The 24768-nt window shown below is 29.0% G+C and overlaps 3 protein-coding genes across 3 annotated transcripts; 1 reads left to right on the top strand and 2 right to left on the bottom strand.

Annotated features, from left to right (window-relative positions):
• The first annotated feature begins 175 nt into the window (after nucleotides 1-175).
• Nucleotides 176-3108, top strand: LOC112600014. The gene is made up of 2 exons (XM_025347144.1): nucleotides 176-204; nucleotides 2427-3108. The coding sequence occupies exons 1-2, from the start codon at nucleotides 176-178 to the stop codon at nucleotides 3106-3108; spliced, it is 711 nt and encodes a 236-aa protein (XP_025202929.1).
• A 789-nt stretch (nucleotides 3109-3897) lies between these two features.
• Nucleotides 3898-4659, bottom strand: LOC112600033. Its single transcript, XM_025347167.1, has one exon. It carries the CDS (start codon nucleotides 4657-4659, stop codon nucleotides 3898-3900), a length of 762 nt encoding a protein of 253 aa, XP_025202952.1.
• A 3382-nt stretch (nucleotides 4660-8041) lies between these two features.
• Nucleotides 8042-8320, bottom strand: LOC112600060 (52 kDa repressor of the inhibitor of the protein kinase-like). The gene has a single exon (XM_025347206.1). The coding sequence runs from the start codon at nucleotides 8318-8320 to the stop codon at nucleotides 8042-8044; it is 279 nt and encodes a 92-aa protein (XP_025202991.1).
• Between the last annotated feature and the right edge of the window lie 16448 nt (nucleotides 8321-24768).

The following is a 24768-nucleotide window of genomic DNA, read 5'->3' as shown; positions in this document are numbered from 1 at the left end:
ATTCGGATAGATATCGATCTATTACCGAACACAAGATAGTTTTTAATAGCCGAAATACATACCATTGTATTTATTTAATTCAGTATAATATATAATATATTAATAGGTCAAATTGTTAAAATCACAAAACGGCAATTTCATATTTAAAGCAACGAGTTTTTACTATAAACAGAATATGTACAAGACATCCAATATGAAGAAATCGTAAGTCTGAATAATATATACAAAATATAAGTAGCCTACCTATGTTAAATTTCAAAAATCGACGAATAGTAGTCAATAAAATCATAAAAATAGTTAATAATTTTCAGTTTAATCAAGTTTAACTGTGATTTTAATAGCATAACCATCACTATTTTTAAAGCTACTTATTCCTAAAATAATTTTTTTTTTGCAAATGCTCAATTAGGAAAATCTGTCGTTGTTTAGGTATCTTCGTGGGTTTTTTTTTTATTATTTTATTTTTCTATTTTCAGTTCATTATTTAATCTTTTCTTCGAATTAATTTTAAACCATTATAATTTATCATCCACTTGATATATTCTATCTGAAAGCTCAAACGTCAATCATTTTTTTATTGGTAAATTATATTTCATTCACTATCATCAACTATGAATTGATTTGTTAACATTATCGTCAGGATAGGAGTATAAAAAAATGATCACGAATAATTTTTTTAAATTACTATTAAATTCACACCCGTCTCGTAACGCTCTAAAATCAATGCACTATCTAAATATTTATTATAATTAGTTATTACGTTTTAATAACAAATAATAATTGGTAGATTTTCAAAAACATACCTCAGAGTTCATGTTTAATTATTTTAAGATTCGTCATTAATTCATTATCATCATTGTTTATACAACAGAGTGTGGCAAAGCTGACTAACTAGTTTAATAGGATCATTAAGATAAGATAAGTATAGGCCTTTATAAGTGATCTATTTTTAATTCCCCGGTTATGCCGTTTTTAATCGTAATCATGGCTGGACATCGGACGTCGAATTTTTATCATTCTCGCGTATTACGAAAATAACCATTCTGTAATTGCTACACAAAGGGATTAGTATTCCACGTGCCGAATTTGTTCTTTTGCTAACACAATAAAATTTTGGATTCGGTAATTAGGAGAAACTATATATATTCTAAGTAGTAAGTAGACATGGGTACAAAGCATCTTGAACGGTTAGATTAGGTGTCAAGCTTCAAGCACGTGGTTGCTTTGAAAATCTGAGATTGTTTTTTAAAGAGAATTATTTATTAATATTTGTTATTCCATCCATATAAATTAATATTTATCAAAGGATTAAGTGTTACCAGCTATAGGAACCGCAAAAATCTCTTAGCAAATCCTTCTTATAACATTTGTCTATGGTGATGAGGCCTATTTTCATCTTTCTAGGACTGTAAATAAACAAAATGTTCGATAAATGTTCCGTACTAAAAATAACTCATGACAACTGCTATGCCCCAATTTGGGGTGATTAGGCCGTACTTCTTTGTGCAAAAGAACAGGACCATTACTGTAATTTCCAATCGTTATGTTGTGATGTTGAAAACTTATCTAAAGTGGCTACCTTAAGGGTTAAGTTTTTAGAAATCACTCCCAAACTATAAAAGACAAAGAGAAAATCACAGAAGAAATCGTGTCCATACCATTGAAAACGTTTTAAAAATCATTCGTGAACTTCAGAGATCATCTATAACACTAATGATGCTGATAACCGCCATTTTTAATGATATAATTTTCTAAACATATGATTTCCTATTAATTTTGATTGAAAAAAAAAATATATTTTTCTCTAAATTTTACAATTCGTTTTTTACAGCCCCTCAAAACTTGTCAGTTGGCGGTCGCCACACCTGTATATTTTAAATTTCAGCAATGTTTTTGTGATATTTTTTTCCTAAAGCTAAATCAATAAAACTATGATTTATACTTTAGTTTAATTGTTATTGTATTAGTTGATATATTATGTCAAAAATCATATGAACAGACTATCAAAGAGTTTTAATACAATAATTGAAATAATAAAATTATTCTTTGTGATTTTATTATCTTATTGTTAATTTGTTCTTATTGAGGATGTTTCTCAAAAAAAAAAAAAAAAAAAAAATATACAATATCTAAAATTTTATGTATTCATTCTTTCAAAATCTCAAACGTATTATTAATTAAAAAATAAAATGCATGGCTTAAAAATAAGTTACCATTATTACATATGCACCTAAAACTTAAGATATTCACAATTTTTTTAGAAGGCAGTTTTTTTATTTAATAACGTGCTTTCTAGTTACATTGGAAGAACAGTTTGGGTTTGAAGAACCTTGTTTGTAGTTTGGTTTTAACGTGTAAAATGATCTTGTTTTTATCAAAAATATTACATTTGCTTTTAATTTTTATCATTTTACTTTAAATTTCAGAGAACAAACTCACCAATTTATTTTAATGGATTTCGAATTTACAAATATCTACAAAACCAGTATTGTTTTAATATCCGGTGCAATTTCAAATAGCTTTTGTCATTCTAAGACTGTTAAATTGGAGGGAAAACCTCTTTTACTACCCGTAAATCAGAATGTTAGACAACTGAGTAATCGAGAAATAAGGAAAGCAATTTCAGTCATAAAGATGTATTTAAAACAAGAGTTACAAATTGCAGTGTTAAGGCAATTGCATAACAGCATAAACACCAGAACAAATAATTTAAATGCTGAATTCATTAAACGTTATCTAGCATATAACAAAAAAATAACAATAATCGTATTATGGAACGGTTCTACAGATATGGCTATTTTAAAGAGATTAAAAATTAATAACTATAATCTATTAAATATGACATGTTTTGATGTATCAAATGATCAACATTTTTATATACAATTAATTAACATGATAAATATGAAGATCATATACCAATACAGTTTAGGAATGTATAATAAGCAAGGACGGATGTTAAGTCTAGTTGAAACACATTCATTGATATGTTCAAAACAACACGAAGGAATGTACCCCCACGATCCTTGCTACGACCTAGAATTAACGAAATGTATTTTTAACAAAATGGTTAAACAATTTCAGTATAAGAATCTAGTTAAACATTTTTAAATAAATAATATGATAATTATTATACCTTGTTGTTATGATAATGTTGCGATCAAAATAATTAAATAAACTGAAATATTGACACATATAATTTACGTATATATATATAAATGTAGACTTTATTATCTTTGTATTATGTATTTCAAAGGCCATATAAACAGTGCTCTATTTTTCCCTATTAACTATTATTCACTATAATACTCATCAAAAAGTAAGAATTTTTTCCTCTTTGTAATGGAAAGACTGTTTTTTCTTGTTTGTATAATAAAAATTACAACCGATTTCAAGTCTAGTGTAAAGTAAAAAAAAAAAACAAAGAAATAATTGTATAATATTGATAAAGTAATTTTTTTTTTTGTGAGGGGGTGAAAAATTTTATGTTTCTCCTGGCGACAATATTTCTATTAATAATATTATCATTTAAAATAAATTAATCTTAACATTAATATTAAATTTAAAAAAAATAGCTACAACTTGTTATTTTCCATTTTAATATCCTGTATTCCGTAAACATTTAAAATTTAAACTTCAAACACTCATAATACTTTTTGTTGGAATTAAGATCGAATTGTTTTTTTAATTCTTATGAATAAAACTTATGTAAAGCCTTGTATTCAATTTTCAAATTTGTAATCGAAATGAGAACGCTTCTGTCATGTTAGAGATTCACAAATGATTATTTTTATTTATTTTATTTTATTTTATTTTACAATACGGGACGAACCCTTTAATAAATGAATATAATAGTATAATAATATAAGTTTTAATAGTTTATGGAAACGTGGTTTAATATCAGAGAGAGAATGAAGGGTCAGTGTTGGCAATGCACATAAGACGGATGATCGGTGAGTTAAGATAGTAGTTTGAGGAAGAGAAAGGTATATGAAATGGAACAGATGATTGTGTAAGGCGAGAGGGGACATTAAATGAGACACGGGATAATGATTCAGGACTGTCAATTTTAGATGAAAGAAGATCGAATAGAAACGTCAAGTTTGCTGAATGACGACGATCGGAGAAGCTGTCTAAGGAAAAGAGGCGTTGGATTGGCGTGTAATCGTGAGGTGGACAGACTATCTTTAGTTTGTAAGCAGCTTGACGGAGGAATTTTCTTTGAACCCTTTCTATCATGCTACGTGCGGAAGCGGTGGACGGGCCCCAGAGGACGGAACCATACTCAAAGATGGGACGGACTAGGGAGCAGAAAAGAGTTTTTAGAGTGGAGAGTAAGTGGAAGTCTGAAGAGACACGGTTTATGAAACCTAGCAGTTTAAGAGCCTTACAACATATAATCTGAATATGCATATTAGGGCACAGGTTCCGTGTGAAAGTAAATCCTAAATCCTTTACATAGTTATTACAGGTTGTTAAGGCGGTATTGTTTACGGAGTAAATATGCTCGATTACAGCATTAATACGACTAAAAGTCATTACTGAACATTTAGCTATATTAAGAGCTAGCCCCAAAGATTCACCCCACGCAACTAATCGCTGAAGGTCGTTTTGAAGAAGATGACAGTCAGAGATGGATTTTATACGGAAAAAGATTTTCATATCATCAGCAAAGATAAGAAGTTGGGCATGCTGGAGGACGGAGTCTGCTGAGTTTACGAATAAAGCAAACAGAAGTGGAGAAAGAACAGCACCTTGTGGAACACCTGAGGAGGGGGTAAAGCGGTCCGAAGAGGTGGAATCAACAGTTACCCATTGGATCCTATTTGTAATGTATAAGCGAAACCAGGAAAGTAGTGGTTCGCCGATTCCTATAGAGTCTAGAGTCAACATAAGATGATTATGATCAACATGATCGAAAGCCTTGGTGAAATCTGTGTAGATTACATTTACTTGGCAGTTATCGCGAAAAGAATCATATATATATGAATGTAGACTAAGGTTACAAGTAATAGTTGATCTACCAGGACGGAAGCCATGCTGCTCATCAATTAGGATATGATTCAAGGGAGAACGAATCGAATTAAGAACAAGTGATTCAAATATTATGGATAAAATGAGGGAGAATAGTTATGGGACGATAGTTTGAAACATCAGTTGAACTACCAGACTTAAGTATGGGTCAATAGAGCCAAGATTAAGTGCGGATGGAAAAATACCTGAGTCAATAGAACGCCTAAACAATAACCATAACAGTTCTGCAAGAACAGATCGAAGTTTGTACAAGAAATCACTCTGGATACCATCAGGACCAACAGACTTAATATTGCGAAGGGAACGAAAGCATTGTAGACGTCACTGATCGAAAAATAGACATTAGACGGGAGCGGAAAGAGGCAGATAGGATGTAATGTTTGGGATGGAGTCGGTGAAGGCTGGGTGAACACGGAGGAAAAATATGCAGCAAAAAGGTTAGCAGTATCGGGAAGAGATGTACTTTGTTTACCATGTAGTGAAACACATGAAGATATAGATTGAGAAGAGTGGTTTTTTCTAATAAAACTCCAAAAGTATTGTGGGTTGTGTAATAGGGAGGATTCGGTACGTGAGACAAAATTGCGGTAGCATTGTTTGGAGATGAATTTAAATTTAGCGCGAAGAAGTGAAAAATGCTTGTAATCTGATAATAACTGGAATGACTTAAATTTGGCATGAGCGCGAGACTTAGCAAACACTAGTTCTTTGAGTTCCTTAGTGTACCAAAACGGGAAAGTGGAAGGACGAAAAGAGATTTTAGGAACAAAAGTTAAAATTGAATTATAGAGAGCATCAAGGAAGACAGACATGGAATCATCAAGGGAATATGACCGAAAGGTACTTTTCCAATTGAAATAGTTAAAGAAATTAGTGATCTGCATGTAATCAGCCTCACTAAAGTTATAAAATGATTTGAGGGAAGCAGATTGAGGAGCATGAATGGGGAGATTTATAGAGAGTGAGAAAGGTGGATGGTACGTGTCAGCAGGCACGGCAGGGTCAAGAGCATGTTTAACAGTTATGGAGTTAAGGTTAGAGAATATGAGATCGAGAAGAGAGTGGTGAGAATTTAATATGTAGTTATGTTGGAAGAATCCGTGAATGGCGATTCTTTCAGGAATGGCAGTATATTCAGAGATTGTTTGCGATAGGAAACATAGGCCATGTGCATCATTTGACCATGAAATAAATGGAAGATTATAATCACCAGTGATAAAACTATGGTTTGGGTAGTTTTGAACAATAAAATCAATTGTATTTAGATGAGTAGTATAAAGCTCAATGGGCGACGAAGGTGGTATATAAACACTGCAAATTATAATATTTAAGGAGTTATGAGAGAATCGGACAAATAATTGCTCAAAATTATTATAAGGTATAATAAGGGGGGAAGAATCTACAGTGAGTGTAAAAAGTATTCGTACACCTTATGTTTTTAAATAAATATGCATACATTTTTAGCCAAGATATTTTATTTTTCTGGATACACCAACACTCGCATATTATTCCCTTATTATTTTTAAACATACCACAAAAAAAAATACCATGGCAATAGTTTTACTTATCGAACAACACAAGACCAAACTACAATTATCAAAACAAACGCTCAATAAGTATTCGTACACTTCTATTTTAAGTTACAAAAATACTTGTTTATTTGCGATAATGTTATTATAAAACGATAAGATAAACGTAAAATGAAAAGACATCTTATTAGTAATGATTATTCTAGTTTAGTTCGCTTCAAAATATTGTTGAAATATAATCTATTACAAGATGGGTCAAAAAAAAAGTGAGACGAACAAAACTGAACGAGAACTGATTTTACGGTTGCATAATCAATGCCAATCATTACGCCAAATATCAAAAATTGTCAACAGATCTCATAGCACTGTAAAAGATGTGATAGATCGATTCAGTGAGCGTAAGTCACGAAAATAAACAACGACCTGGTCGGCCAAAAAAATTTTCAGACCACGATAAACGTATGATAATAAGGAAAGTCAAGCTGGATCCAAAAATTAGCGCTCCTAAATTAGCACAAGATCTTGAAAATTTTTCTGAAGTTTGTGTCAGTGCAAGTACAATTAGAAATTGTTTGGAAAACGATAATTTCCATAGTCGGATAGCTCGTCGAAAATATTTTGTGAATAAAAAAAATTAACAAAAGAGACTTGTTTTTGCAAGAGACAACTTAAATCGCCCTGATAACTTTTGGAACAAAGTTATATTTACAGATGAAATTAAATTTAATATTTTTGGCTCGGATGGAAGACGTTTTGTATGGAGAAAAGCGAATGCAGAAATGGAACTAAAGAATTTACAGCCTACAGTTAAATACGGAGGAGGTTCTATAATGGTTTGGGGCTGTATGAGTGCTCAGGGTGTCGGAAACTTGCACTTTATTGATGGCATTATGAATCAAGATATTTATTTAAATATTTTGAAGACACATCTTAATACTAGTGCTGAAAAAATGGGTATCAAAGACGATTTTGTGTTTACACAGGATAATGATCCCAAACATACTGCAAAAAAAGCAGTGGCGTGTCTAGGAATTTAAAACGGTGGGTCAGAGACATTTTGTAAAGGCCATCCTTTATTAGAGGTCACGCAACTTTTTTAAAAGCAAGTTATATTTATTTAAACAAAAATGTCCTCATACCTCTTTAACTCGAATCATTACTTAGTGCTTTAAATAAAAAATATGTTATACCTACTCATACATGTTTTTTTGTGAAAAACAATATAAATAAATGATACAAAAGGTTATCAATTTTAAAATGTAAATAATTCTACATCTTCTATAATTCTAACTACCTTAAAATGGTAATTATTTAAAGACCTTCATAATAAATTATGAAATTTTTAAAACCATTAATAATATATTAAAGCATTAACTACTGGTAACACTTTTTTTTTAAAGAAATAACAGTTGAACAAATAAATCGGTACCTTTATTTTCTTCTATAGAATACGTTTTTTTACAAATTTTAATTCAGAGCATCTAAAAAGTTTTTCTTCTTTTCTTCATTTTGGCAAATGTTTCAATAACATTGTTGTAATCCATATCTTCAGCAACATTTCTTTCTATGCTTAAAACCGCCAAGTTAGACAACCTATCCTCAGCAATTGTAGAACGGAGGTATGTTTTTATAAGCTTCAACCTACTAAATGACCTTTCTGCAGTTGCACTACTTATAGGCAGAGTATAATATATTTTATACAATGTTGATAAATTTGGATATGAAGAAATCATATCATTTTCTATCATGAATTTTAACATATTGTTGTCAAATACTTTTTTATTTTTTATTTCTGCAATTAATTGGTTATAAATAGAACAAAACGACTTGTACTCCAAAATAAGATTTTCTTGTTCAACATCTATTTGATAAAATGTAGAAAGTTCTATAAGGGGTTCAACTAAAATTTCATTACTGGGTCTACCTTCAAAAGATTTTTTTGGATCAAGGATTTCAAATTTTCTTACAATACTAGAAAAATCTTCAAAGCGATATTTTAAAACATTGGTAAATGCATCTAAAATGACAAAATAAGTATTGATCCTAAATCGCTCATCAACTGAACTTATTGACTGAACTTCTGTACTTTCACCAAAATTGGTTTTTATTTTTTTATATCTAGGTTCATCAAACTGCTTTCTACCGTCAAATCCATTGCAAAACACTATTGCCTTTTCTTTAACTTCCATGAATACTTCAATTGTTCTCATAGAGTCAATATCAGTAAAACAAGCTTGAATCATGCTATGAGCTGTTAATAGATTAATTGAAGAGTTCTGTAAATAATTTGATAATATGTATACTTTGTCTAAAATTGTTCTCCACATAATTAAAAAAAAACTGAATTTAAAATTTATTATATGTAAAAGTAAACCCTGAGCTTCAGAAACAGTTTTTTGTTTTGTATTAGGAATTTCTCCTTTGCTAATTTTCTTTAATGTTTTAACAATTGCAGGTAAACTAAAATAAACTGCATCTACAGCACGTTTATGACTAGCCCACCTTGTCTCTGAAAGTTTTTTCAATGTCAAAACAATACCTTCTACTTGTTTTTTTTGTTCTTCTTCCAAAATATGCAATCTAGGCAAACTGCTAGTTAAAAAAGTATACAATGATTCTAAAGTACCAAAGAAGGAAACTGCATCGATGGAAGATTTGATAGAATCAATTAAAACTAAATTTAGATTGTGGGCACAGCAATGAATGTACAAAGAAAGGGGTGATAATTCTTTGACTTTTGATTGTAGACCAGAATAACGGCCAGACATTGTACTAGCACCATCATACGACTGACCTCTACACATAGAAAAATCTAAATCAAATTTTTTTAAACATTTTTTAAGATCATCAAAAAAGTTATCTGCAGAAGCCCCTGGTAACTCTTCAAAACACAAAAAATGTTCTCTAATTATTCCACCTTGATCCACAAATCGTATACTTAAGGAAAATTGATCATCTCGACTGATATCAATAGTTGAATCAATTATGATAGAAAAATATTTTGCTATCTTTACTTCTTTCAATATTAACTGTAACGTTTCTTGAGCCATAGCTTCAATTATATCATTTTGAATTAAATTACTTAGGTAAGTTTGGTTTCTTTTTGACTCTAATAGATGTTTACATAATACTGCATCATACTTTGCTATAAGCTTAACAAGTTCTAAAAACAGTCCATTATTTGATTTTCCATCATTCAATTTTTCTTTATGTCCTCTAAATGGGAGACCATTTTTTGCAAGAAATAGGGATACATCAATTAGACGTTTTAAAACATTACGATTATGTTCTTTTTCAGACTTTTCTGCTCGCATTAAGTTATGTATAATTGTATTATCATTTTGTAATCGTGCTTTTAAAACTAAATATTCTTTTACAGTATTTGTATGATCACTAGATGTCTCATGTTCGATAATTTTTTCTAGTCCTTTACGAAAATTATTCACTCCTTCGGCAGGGTCAGACCAATTAGAATTATGTTTTGATAATGTGCGAAATAAAAAACAATAAAAGCAGTACATTTTGTTACTTTTAGGAGAAAATACTAGCCAATTTCTTTTGAAATGGAAGCCGGATCTTGATTTAATATCATACCAGTCTGGATTAAAACAGTTACCTTTTTCATTTTTTGGAAATTTGAATTTTTTTTCAATTCCTGGCTGACAAGGACCTACTTCAATAAGAGCTCTAATTAATGCCTTCGACAACGTAATATTTTTGAATAAATATGGATCTGAAGGGAAATCTTGGCATTTATCAATCAAAAATGAAAAGACTATGTCCAGTGATTTTTTATTAGTATCTGGTTGTACTGAAGTACCTGATAAAGAAATTTTTTTTATATATATTTTTTTTATAGTTATTTTAATAAAACAATTTAATTTACCTTCAAAATCATTATTTGTATATTTATTTAAAATTGGACTATTATTAAGAACATAATCTTTTTCTTCATATGAATTATATTCAACATTTGTGATTGTTGGCTGTGGCAGAACTAAAAAAAAAATAATTTAGGTAAATAAAAATTTAAAATACACATTAAAATATTACAATTTTAATGCAGAATATTAAAATTACACTTTTATTATTTTAATAAAACAATTTAGTTTACTTTCAAAATCATTATTTCCATTTTCATCAACATTTGTTGATATAACAGCTGTACTATTATTCGGGTTAATAAGCAATGGACCATTATTAAGAACATAATCTTTTTCTCCAGATGAACTATTTTCAACATTTGTGATTGTTGGCTGTGGCAGAACTAAAAGAAAATTATTTAAGTAAATAAAAATTTAAATACACATTAAAATTTACTATTCTAATTTGTATTTTTATTATTTTAATTAAACAATTTGAATGCAGTAATTTTTTTGAAAATTGTTATTTATATACTAATAAAGTTGTAACTAAGTGCAAATAATTATGCATTTGCAATTTTTTTCTTTAAACTTAATATAAAGTATCTGGGTAGCATGAAATAAATTTTTTAACTTTTAAAATATAAAGATAAAAATATGTACCTATACTCTATAGGTATGTCAAATATGGCATCAATTTGCATACTCTGAATTATTTTCCTTTCAAAGCATATTTACTTCTATTTACACCTATCTACTACATATTATTTACATGATATTTAACATTGAACCATGTTTTTTTTCACAATAGGTAGCTATAGTATTTTAAAAAATTGTATTAATTAAGTTTATAGAAACAAAAATTGTTTATGATAAGAAAAGGTTACAATAAGGGCTATAATAATTTTTTGCAATTAAGCTATAATTATTAATTTTTAATAAATACTCCTACTTAAGTTTAAATTATTTTATAAATTATTATTTTAATATTTTAGAACAGAAATGTCTTATACTTATTTTGTTTTTAATAGTTTAAATTTATAAAAATTGAAGCAAAATAAAGTAAACATTTTTAATGCATTAAAATCCGCCCTTCAGTAATAAATGTATGCTGATTGCTGTGTATAATAAATTGCGTTTTTTCCAATTGATTTACAAATAAGTTACTCTACATACCTTTTTTAAAAGATAAGTGATTAGTAATATTTATATATTTTATAATGTGAATAATAAATAATTAATATTTATTGGTAGGTACTAAAACCTTAATTCTTACCTTGTAATATAGAAGGTGTATGTGTATTTATAAAAGATAAAATACTAGTATTTCCTTTAACCATTTTTTCTTTTTCTTTTATTATTCTTCGAGCTCCACCAGATAGCCGTTTTTTTTTCATGTCAGATTGAATGGGTTTCATAATTAAAATTTAAAAAAATTGCGAAAAAACACAGACAAAACAACAGAATTAACAACAATATACAACGATTTTATAAAATCAACGCTTATAATATGCTCAATGTAAATACGAAAATTTTATTAGCACCCATAGTTATTATTATTATTTATTATCACACAATATTGAATATTGTTAGTATCTGCTCACTGCTGAAAATCTATAAACGTAGACACTCTCGAGGAGTGTTGATGCACATGTAATGTAAATATAGGAATTCCCAATACATTGTGTTCGGTTATTTATTATTAGAGACGTTATCATTTCATAACAAAGCGTCTTATACGAAATACGAATTACCGATTACGGTGTGCCACTGTACCACAGTCCACAATATTACCTAAAATAATATTATAATTTATATTTATACTATTATTATGCACTACATAATATTATTTACGAGTCGTAAAGCATAATATTATGACATTAATCCAGGAGGAATTAGATTACCTACTAGGTTTGGGATTTTTAATTTTGAGAGGCCAGTCGATTACTAATTCAAATGAGCGGAGGGTCAATTGACCTCCCAAACCTCCTACTAAACACGCCACTGAAAAAAAGTCAAGGCTTGGTTGTCTAAAAATGTACCAGAATACCTTGTTACACCACCACAGTCTCCAGACATAAATCCTATTGAGAACTTATGGGACCATTTGGATAAAAAAATTCGAGAGCACAATAATTCAAGCAAGGAAAGTCTAAAAATTGCTCTACAAGAGCAATGGAACAATATCACAACAGAAAGAACATCTAATCTGGTTGATTCAATTCCTAGAAGGCTGGAGGCTATAATAAAGTCCAGAGGCTATCCTACAAAATATTAATTATTTAATTTACTACTATAATAAGTTTTCTTTCTATAAAACTACTAGTTGACCCGGCCACGCGTTGCTGTGGCTAAAGTTTTTGTTATATTACATTACAGTAAACAATCTAAGAGGAACAATAAGAGAACATCAGTCACGGAGTCCACTATGCTTTTTCACACAGATGGTATTTGTAAAAAAATATGGTGATCTCCTTATTTGACTTTCTACTACTATAACCCTTTAGTACAATGAAATTATTTACTAACAAAGACGAAAATGTTGATGTTGGTATACAAATTCACTGGATTGAGATTTGAAGGGGAAGTACGTTGAACACAATTAATTAAAATGTTCTTATACTTGATATTAAGCAGAAATCAATAGGTACAAAATAAAAATTTATCAGATTTATTATTTCCATTTAATTTTATAACAAATATAAGTATATTACAGTATAATACAGTAAATAACATGTGACGCTTAAACTGAATGAGATAGGCAAGGCAGACAGTCTTAACCCTTTCAGGACCACACAGTGATTTAACCAAAATCAAAAAATTTTTTTTGACAATTCTACATATTAGAGTGTTTTAATAAATAAAAATGAAAAAATTTTTTGTTAAGTGGATAATTGGGACCAAAAAATACATGATGTCAAAACAGATCATTGAGCATTTAAATCTTTATTCATAATAAAATCAAAATAAACCATAAATAAAACTTAAATTTCAGACTTCCTGTATATCAAAACAATTTATAAAAAAACAACTTACAATAAAACAATTTATAAAAAACAACTTTTAAAAAACTCTAAATAACTTTTTTTTAACCCTTTATACATAAATAAAATCATAATAAAACATAAATAAAATTTCAGACTTCTTGTATATAACTTATTATAGACATATTGTATAATATAATAAAAATAATCATAAAAAAACAACTTATTTTGTAATAATAACATAGGTACCTAATTGCTTATGAGATCATATTTTCTTTTTATCACAATTTGGTGTGGAACAACCGAAAACAGTTTTTATTTTTATTTAGGCGTAAGTATATATCACATTTTATGCATTTCATACGTGAATAATTTGAACAATGCTTACATCTTTGTCTCTCATCTATGGGATTCGGCCAATGATCAACATTATCAAACCGAACGTCTTCACTTGGGCGGGCAGCAAAAAGTCTTCTTCTTTTAGTTGGTGGTGTAGGTGTTCTTAGTGATGGACGTCCTTTTTGTTTTTTTAACTTATCTTTACCTGCCCGCAAAAGCCCTTCAGCAATATCTGACTTAAATTGCAACATACTTTTATATTTAACAATATTTAATTGTTTACAGTGAAGCCTATACAATAACCATGCATTCACAGCACACATGTCCAACAGATGATGTACAATTCTCAAATAATAACGCTTTACTTTATTTTCTGTTCTATAGAGTTCTACTAACATGTCATGTAGATCTATTGCCCCCATGAAATTGTTATATTCTTTGATGCATGCTGGCCTTACAACAGAAACATATTTTTTACTTGATACACTCCACCTTTGTAAAATATCAGTTGGTTCAGCACCCATGTAATTAGATAACATGTGTACAAATTTATTATCAAACCACTTGCATCCAAAAATATTGTTTGTGGTGTCAACTTTATATTCATATGTTCCACGTCCTTTTACCTTCATATTTCCATCACTTGTAAACTTGCAGTTTCCTGTTCTGTTTGCCCTGACTGTTCCAATGCACTGTATTCCAGCAAAGTTTGAACGACATTGGAGAGCATAAGAATTAAACCAATTATCAAATGCTACCTTATGGTTTTCAAATTTAGGAACACAATCCAACAGTCTCATAACAATGTCACCACTTAAACCAAGACCCATATGTAATTCTTGAATTGTGCCTTTTCCCACATATATCTCAAAATCATGAACAATACCACTTTTTGATGCAATAGCAAACATTTTAATGCCCCATTTATGAGGCTTATTTTTGTTGTACTGTTTTAGTTTTGATCGACCTTTGAATGGTATTATAATTTCATCAATCGCACTATATTCTTCGATTTTAATTTTTTTAAAGTTATTTCTTACAGCCTCAATAAATGGGCGAACTTAAAATAATTTATCATGGTTAACATTATCCCTGGGCAAAATATTATCATTGTTGTTCAAGTGAAAATATGTGTGCAATTTATCGAATCTGTTGCGGGACATGGTATCAGAAACCATAGTAAATGTAGTTTGTCTTGACCAAAACATTCTGTAACTTGGCAGTTTTACAATGCTCATGTAAAAATGAATACCTATATACTGCTCCATTTCTGATATATTTGTATTAATACTAGATCCAGTTACTTGACATGAATAATAATTGGTTTGTTCAACAAAATTTTGAAATATATTGTCATCTACAAAAAACTTAAAATATTGAAGTGGAGATAGATTTTCTATAGGGGGGTCTGGTAATGAGGAAGTGCAAGTTGGGTATGATGTAGTCCAAGTGTTATTAGTCAAATTAAAGTCTCCTAAAGGAATATTACTCCAGTCATACTCGAGATCGTTATCGTTTTCATTTTCTTGTAAAAAGACTAGTTCTTGACGATCATGTGCATCTGGAAGTGGGTTATTAGGAGGTTGTATTTCTTGAATATCCTCTATTTCCTCTGTCATTAATTCAAGTACTTCATCTAAATTATCTACATTAACTTCATACCCTTCATCCAGCTCCTCAATGTCTGACAAATCACCAACTAATAAAAAGTTTGCAATTTCATCGTCAGTTAATCGTTTGTGACACATGTTGATGAACAACTGAAATTGAATACAAAAAAACTTTGTATAATAACGAAAAACATACATGATGCCAAACTAAATCAATGGGATTTTATGTATGTATAAAAAAAAAATTATTAATTACATATAAGCCCACTGATCTTATTTGGGATCATGATGTAATATCTAACACGTTTCGTTTCTAACGAATAATATCAAGGTTCCAATGCACAAATTATGTTAATCAATACACTTAGAATTCAAAAATATTTTTTTCAAAGCTCTAAAATAAGTAAAACTTACCGAACTTGATGTTCGAAAAATACGTTTTGATGAATCACATCGATCGATAGAAAATGATAACAATAACAACTATTATTGATAAAATATATCACGAGGCAACTGTAACAGTATGACCAATATAAGAAAATAACATTCCCTATCGAATGGCACAATCAAATATCATATTTGACACCTCGGTACTGTTGTGTGAAGGCTTTAAAAACATGATGACAAAATGAGTCACCAGCCCTCAAAGGGTGAAAGAATAGAAAGAACAGAATAAAGAATTTGAAGATGCACATGACAATAATGATGATGATATCGAAAATGTACCAGGTCTATCGACTCAAACGAGTAGATCAAAGAAGGTAATTCGTGATTGAAAATTCGAAAAAAATAATTTTGTTGCTTCTGATATTACTTGGAAAAGTTTTCTACCAAATCCACCTATTGAAAATTATATGCCTTTCCAATATTTTAAATTATTTTTCTCGGATGTAATGTTTGATCTAATTCACGTGGAATCCTACAAATATGCCATGCAAAAAAAAAACAATTCTTTTCCTAATATTTCATATTTAGAAATAAGACAATATATCGGAATTTTAATATACATGGGGGTTGTGAAAATGCCTGCGTCTAGAGTTTTTATTGGTCAAATAATTGCCGACGTAATGAGCAAAAATAGATTTTACACCATTTCACGATATTTCCATGTAGAAAATAATGCTGTTGCTAAGTCTCCAGATAGTATTGGGTATGATAAATTACATAAAGTACGTCCACTTTTAAATATTTTACAAAGTAGTATGCACAATACCCCACTTGAAGAAAGACATAGTGTAGACGTACAAATGATTACATTCAAAGGGCATTCTCATTTAAAACAATATATGTGTAATAAACCTCAAAAATGGGGATTCAAGGTTTTAACTAGAGCTGGGGCATCGGGAATTATGTATGACTTTGAAATTTACCAAGAAAAAGATACATACATTACTGCATATTGTACCAAAAATGGCACAACAATTTCTTGTTTATTTCACTCAATAATTATCCGATTTCATTACTTCATACATGTCCATATTCGGCACGAAAAACTAAACAAATTGTATCTAAGGTACTTCTATCTAGCGTTAAAATTGCGTACCATAGCTTATAAAAACCTAATAAAATGTTTGGTGCGTCAATTATCAGTTTATGTTTTGTACCAGGATTTTTTTTTCTAGATTCCAAAAAACGTAATTTTATGTTTTTAGCTATAATAGTTTGTAAGTTATGACGAACATTAACTATGTGCCATATATGGCACAACGCGCAATAATGGTACAGATAATTTGTACCATATTTGGCACTTCATGCACAAAATATATTGTTTTATTAATTTTTATTTTTATTATGTCAGAATGAAAATTTTTACGTAGAAGTATCAGAAATATAATATAATATAAAATATTAGAAAATATTAATTAAAATGTTAAAATTTATGTTACCTTAAAAAAAGTCAATTAATTATTTATATTTAAATTGTTTTCATGTTATTACTATATTGTTTTCTTTGTTGATATAGTTTGTTATTAATTATTACTAATAAAAAAAAAAAATTAATATTATTTTATATAAAAATGTTATACTTGACTACATTATTATTTTAATGCATAAAGTCCAAAGATGGCACATACGAGTACGTACTTTTAGTGCGCGTTGTGCCAATTTTGGCACATATTAAACTTAAGGCTTTTTTAAAGTTAATTATGGTCAAAATATTTTTTAAGCATTTTTCTATGTCATCTTGAACCCAAATCAATACATCTATTTTTTTTTGAAAAAAATAATTCATGTAGAAAGGGGTTAAGGAATTATGGATTAAGATTTTCTGGAGATATAGTTATGGCATTAGCTAGTGAATTACCGGAAGGAAAAAATTTTAAAATTTATTTCGATAATTGGTTTTCGTCACTTTAACTTGTTATAGCTTTAAAAAAAAACAAATATTTTGTATTGGTACTGTCAGACAAGATAGAATGGGGAAATGTAAACTTAAATCTGAAAAAGAACTGAAAAAAGGTCAAGGATCATTTGATTTTTATATTGAAACAAAAAATGATATTGCTTTAGTTCGTTGGCATGACCGGAAGTCTCTTAATTTTTTATCGACTTATACCAGTGTTGAACTATTGGGCACTTGTAAAAGATGGTGTATGTCAGAAAAAAAATTATTCATGTTCAAAGACCTCACCTCTGGTCATGATCTGGCCGACATGCTGTTGGAACTATACCGAATTGACATAAAATCAACGAAATGATACATGCATATTATATATAACTAACCAAAGATCAGGTTACTTTAATTTCAAACAAGTATTGCTGCAGCATTATGTGAAGCACAGAACACGCCAAATCGCAAAAGAGTACGACCGTCCACAGAAACCGAAACTATAGCTCCAATCACACCAAAACGTACGTATTTTACCCACTGAACTGAATATATGGAACGCGCATTGTGTATCTGTTGTAATATAAAAAGTGTACTACCTCTAGAGGTCGCTATATTGAGTCTGATAATTTTTTTCTAGTGATTTTTCATGGATAAGATTATTTTATTAGCCTATCTTCTACCAAATATCAGTAATATCACAATTATTCCGTGATAGGTAATTACCTCCTTTGCACGAATCACCGAAAACAAACTTTCAAGGCAATCTTGAGTTAAGCGTCTTATTAAAAGGTACTCAAAATTAAAATTTTCATGTAAATCTTGGATATAAATGTTTTAAACATATTATATTTGCAATCCATCCTGTGATGCACGGAAGTTGTTTATTAATTGCATTTTTTATTTCCAATTCATTAAAAAATTGTAGTGCTTCATTTAATAATTTCCAATGGATTGTATTTTCAAATAGAGGTTTGCGAAATACTTTGCATTCATCAAATGAGATGCTGTTAAACACATCAAAAAAATTATCTAACAGCTTGATAAATTTTAAAGTATAGACTGCTTTGGAACAAAGTTGATTATTTGATACAAGTGTTAAGATTGCAGAGCTTACAATGTGACTAAAAGTTTGTGCTGCCAAACATACACGCATTGGAGAAAATGGAGACAACTTGATGTGTATTTCTTTAAGCTTTGGGGCTAGTCTTGGCACTTTATCTTTATCAAGATTATAAAAAGCTACAAAATCCGTCCATGAGTATATTTCGTTTTGATGCTTGAAGTCATACTTTTTAAAATTATTTCTAACCAATTTTAAAGGGTGAGGTGTATCGTACATAAAGAATATTTTATTATTTTCATAAATTATCCATGGTTTATTTTTTGTCACGCTAAGTAGTTTTCTTAATTGTTGATTATTTGTTCCTTGATCGCAAATAATGACTTTTGGAAAAAGATTTATTGAATATATTTTGTCAATTGTACTTGATATAATAGTTTTAAGTTTTAATCCTGAAATAGGTCCATTTGAAAGAAAGTAACCAATTACTTATTTCCATGAATGTTTTATATCTTTTAACATTATAAGTAAGGCTTGATTACACTGTAAAATACTTTGTGAATCAATCAAATTTGCCAAATTGCCAAAATCTTCATAACCCGAAAACATATCGTTTTGGGAATTGTAGGATATAAATTGTTTTATTAATATTTCATCAAAAACTATTGACACAGCTCTATCTGATAGTGGTGAAGATGATAATTTAAATTTAAGCACTTCTAAAATGTATTCATTTATGCAACAAGCTACATTTAAATTTTGGAGCCATCGCCTAAGTGATCTTACTGTAGGAAAACATAAAAACTTTCTCATGAATGTATAGCCTTTAGGAGAGTTATAATATAAACTCAAAACAAATTTCTGGAAAAAATGAAAAAATAAATGAATTAAATAAATTTAATAATGATACTCCTAAGGACTTATTAGTTTTTGATTCAGAAATTTTAGCGGATATGTTGCACGAAAAATGAAAAAAATGAATCCAGCAAAAAATTGTAGTGCTCTATGTGCTATACAGGACAATCAAGAAAATTAATGTCATTAAAGAGTCGTGGATTCTTAATGGTTCTATCAAAGAATTTATATGAAATAATATATCAGGTACCTTATGGATAATGTATTTAAAAAACAAATAAATTAAATTAAAATATATACAACAAACTAATAACAATAAAATTACATACCTATCTATTATTTTCAGCTTGAAGACGCAATATGCAAGATATCTACCAAAATGCATAAAAATATATTATTTGAAATATTAGAATATTTGGGAACTAATAATTTAAAAATTATATCCATCGGTTGCAATGAACATGGACATTTCCTTGCAAAATCCATCATAACTTTTTATTTGCAATGTCGGATGCATTTTACATGTACAGTAGAAAATACAGCTAGAAAAAAAAAAAACAAAAAAATCTAGACAAGCATTCAAAATTATAATATATATAATAATGATGTACCTGACCAATAAAAAAGAATATTTTTAATTTTAATTTTATAATACTACATTTTACCTACACATTATAGTTTTATTTTTAGATAATTATTTATACTTACTTAATAATTGTTAGTTTTACATTAATTTAATAATTATACAAGAAGCATGTAAAAAAATGTTTATTTATTAGTTAATAAGTTATTGATATATTTTAATATTACTAATTTAATGTTTCATGACTTCTGGCTGAAAAAATATAAATATAAATATTAGTGAAATGTAAATAGAAGGTAGGTATTCCTATTCCATTATTTTAATTATAGAAAATAGTTCTTACCATTGACATAAACATATTGAAATATAATTTATAAAACTATTTATAAGTCAGGTTCAACATTTGGTAAGTTTTAATTTCAAAATCTTACATTATTTTATAAAGAAAAGCCTAAATCCTATATAAACCTCATGATTTTACGTGCAACAAAAAGGAAAAACAGGCCTCCGGGTGAATGGTGGCGCTACCTATCGCGCTCCCGCGGTACTATCAAACTGCCTTCCAAATTGGCATCCGGAATATTTACAAGTGGTATCACCTTATCTTCTCTACATCGTGTTCTGGCTCCATTTGAGACGTTTTAGGCGTTTCCAATATTTATCATTGCGTGGGCTATCTATATATGTTTAATCAATGATATAGGTACTTATTTTTAATATAAAGGTAAAATTTTTATTTAAATTGTTATGTAGGACCTATTCATGGATTGTTTGTCAACTGTGTAAATCCAACTGATGTATTTCTTCAAGTGTGTGGCCCTATTTTGGAAAATATTTGAGCACAGTGCAATTTGTATGCCACTCAACAAGGGAAATCTTTGAATTTAAGAATTGAAGAATTGAAAGCTTTTATTGGTATTAATTTTGTAATGGGTTATATAGATTACCACCCTGTAAAGATTATTGGTCAACAAGTAATGATTTAGGTGTAAAAATAATTTTTGATATTATTTTCTACAACTTCAGATGTGAGGTTAGGGAACTTAGGGGCCCACTAGTTAGATTTTACTAAAACTAGAGATAGATGTGAAGTATGCAGTAAAAAAAATATAGAATCAAAACCATTTACTAAATGTTCGACTTGCAATGTTTTTTTTTTGTTTAAATGTTAAGAAACCATGTTTTAATGAATACCACTCAAAATAATGTGACTATATTTAGTATTATAATTTTTTTTTTTTTTTAATATTATTATTATGTTATATGTTTTATTTACGTTTATAACTATGTTTTAAATTTTATAATAATTTAAATAATAAATATCTTATTATATAATAAATTATGAGTTATACATTTATAATATTGAACGGTAACCACTCCATATTCTAACTTGAGTCTACAATATTAAAAAATTGACCATTCATTTTTTGATACTATAATTATTTTCTTTTAGTTTGTATTTTTATTCATTTTTACATGGTCATTATATTTTTAATTAATTAATTAAATAAATTTAAGCTAATTATTACTTATTTACCATTGGATATAAGAAAATAGTTGTGTTGTAACGGACCATAGAGACTTTTAAGTACAGTCCTTAAATGACCAATGGGACTTATTTGTCCCTCTCCTTATAAATATATTAAAAAACCACTAATTTGAAATTTTATAATTTCTGATTTCATCAAAAAAATAATAATTTATAATGGCGCAAGAAAACAACAAATTTCTATCACCATTTAAGGTTGGTCTACAAAGGATTAATTCAACAATCCAAATTGATCTTTTACTTGTTGTGAAGTTTAAATTAATGTTATAAAACTTAATCAAATTATTATTCTTATTTTATTTATTTAATGCATGTTCAATTATCATTTTAATTATTAAAGTATCCAATTTCAACATCCATCAGGTAAGAAAATATATCTAAATATTTATACTTCAGTACGTTAAGCATGGAAGGAATATCACCATTAAAAGTAAAAATAATAAACGTTGACTCCGGTGTTCCAAGGAAGGTAAACATAATCTATATTAATAAATCTATATCTGCTATTCCGAATAAATCGTAATAATATATAAGTTTTAACAAATAATAGACGGAGAGGTAAAAGAACGTCAACATTCTTAACTTCATCGTTTATGTTTAATAAAACCTAACTATAACATCTAAAAAGTTAATATATTATTATAAGGTAAAGTTTCATCAATAGCTCTGGCCAAGCTTATTTTTGATTCATTACACCGCGGTGTCGTCGATTTGATCAGGAAAAGAAAAAGTTGGGTTACCCCCCGCGGTGTAGGACCGCGTCAACTTTTATCTCTACCTCCGCGTTGTTTGTATATAACTCTATGTTGTCGTCGAGACCAGATTTATGAATCTTTCATCCAGCTCAATGTCTTCAATTGTTTTGTGTGAATCTACTATACGTTGGTATCATCACTTGTAATTACCAATTTGTATTAATATTTATTTCATTTTGTAGAATAGTGTGATTTGAGTTGGTATAACCTCGTAGCCAGTTTTTCATTGTCCCGTTTGGATCCACAGGTTATAGAGTTTGTGTCATACCAGACGGCGATTAGTGTTCATATTGTTTTAGTCGTCATGTATCGTGAATTGTTCGTCACAACTACACTCACACAATCGTACGAGTACGGAGCCAACTGGTTCTTTTTATTGTATTATTTGTATACTTACAAGCTTCGGCTCGGTCGCGTGGGTAGAACCAATTTGTGTGTGGTGTAGTTGAGAAGGTAAAAGTCATTGTATTGCGAATTATGTTATTATATTGTTAGTTGTGCCACTGTAGGGCCAACTTTGTTGTTATTATTTTATTATTTTTCTATTATATGTCATATTGTTTATACACAACTGTTTATGTTTTTTTCTCCAGATCAGCTTAAATTTACAGTCCACTTAATTATATAATCGCCAACCGATCACTGTCTACAACTAACAGTGTCTGAGTAACGTACAAACAGCTATAATAAACAGAGTACAAACTCAAAATGAAGACCTTTCAAATAAGAAAGCCGATGTAAAATTGATTTATTTTTTAAAAGTATGGCGATATTTGTGAAGAAACTACCAGCCAGAGGTAAAACAAAAGCTAAATTACAAATTCTATCATTAGAATCAAACTGGAACATAAATATTGCGAGCCAACTGCGCAACACGCTCAAGTTTTGTTTCAAATGCCTTCTCAACAAAGTCATAACCTTATGTCACTTTTGAGTACACAGTCGCTATGTCTTAGTTCTTCGTCAGGTACTTCACAAGATTTGAACCATATGATATGTCAACAGCGTATGTTACTTTTTATAATAATTATGATATTAACTAATAATACACCTATATATAAAAATTATGTTGATGATTTTATTATTTGAATAAAAATACTAGGACTGATATTTATCAATAAATGGTTTTTAATATTTTAATAATTATACAAGGACGTAGTTACAAATACAATACGAGTTATTTCATAGAATATCCTATAGTGAGGGGTAGACCAAGTTATCCGAACGTTCAAAAGAGAAAGTGTTATAATATAATTAACGATTCGAATAATGCGAAATTAAGTAATTTTGGATAACTGTTGTGGCGTATTTACGGATTATACGGGGAAACGATAGGGACGAGAGATAAAATTCGTAAGTATGTTATTCGTAAGAATGTGGTTGATTGTTGGGGTGTTAGTGAGGATATTGATAATTGGGAGTGTTATAGGTGAGAATTATTTAAATATAAATGTATAAATATTAATAATATTATACTACTATAATATTGCTAGATTTTTCTATGACTCCTAGGTCTAACATTCTTTGTATTTCTTGATCCATCTTTGTGAGTTTTGATACAGGTATCAGATAAGGTTGTTGATATATTGGTTCTCTTTTGGTTACTCGAATGTGACATTGGTATTTTTTAATCTTCCCTGGATCAGGTGAAAATATATGTCTATATTTATTTATTAATTCGGCGAACTGTTTGTTTTTCTGATCACTGATGCTTTGATCTTCCTCTTCGTGGCAGTCAGTTATCCGAATTTTATGCATTTGTCCATCTTCAGCTATGTTTTTCGATCTAACTTTGGCAAATGAAGTTATATAAGTTTCTTTTTCAATGACCCATCTGATGTTTTGGTCGTTGAAATTGATTTGTGCGTTATATTTATTAAGTACGTCGGTTCCTATGATGCCTCTCTCGTTCAAATTCTCTACTTGAATAAAATTAGCATATATGTTAACATCCCCAATTTGACATCTGCAAAATATTTGTTTGGACACTTTACATATCTTTTTGCCTATAGCGTTGCTTATCTGTAGGTACTCCTGTTATAGGTAGCATCAGAATTCTACTGTTTTTTCTTAATATAGATGTAGTCAATTTTATAATATCATTTTTTATTTGTTCTTGATGACTCTCTGTAAACGGTACATTTTTGAAATGTGGATCAAGAAATGTACAGTGGACTAAAGTTTTACTATTAGAAATGTGACCCCAGCGGCGATCCTTTTCTTGCATACCAGAGAGTAATTTGTTTATGACGTTATTAACTCTAAGATCATAATTTTG

The sequence above is a fragment of the Melanaphis sacchari genome, unplaced genomic scaffold (assembly GCF_002803265.2).
Source record: "Melanaphis sacchari strain LSU unplaced genomic scaffold, SCAv2.0 Contig59_pilon_pilon, whole genome shotgun sequence".
NCBI lineage: Eukaryota > Metazoa > Arthropoda > Insecta > Hemiptera > Aphididae > Melanaphis > Melanaphis sacchari.
This window is presented reverse-complemented; position numbering and strand designations above follow the sequence as displayed.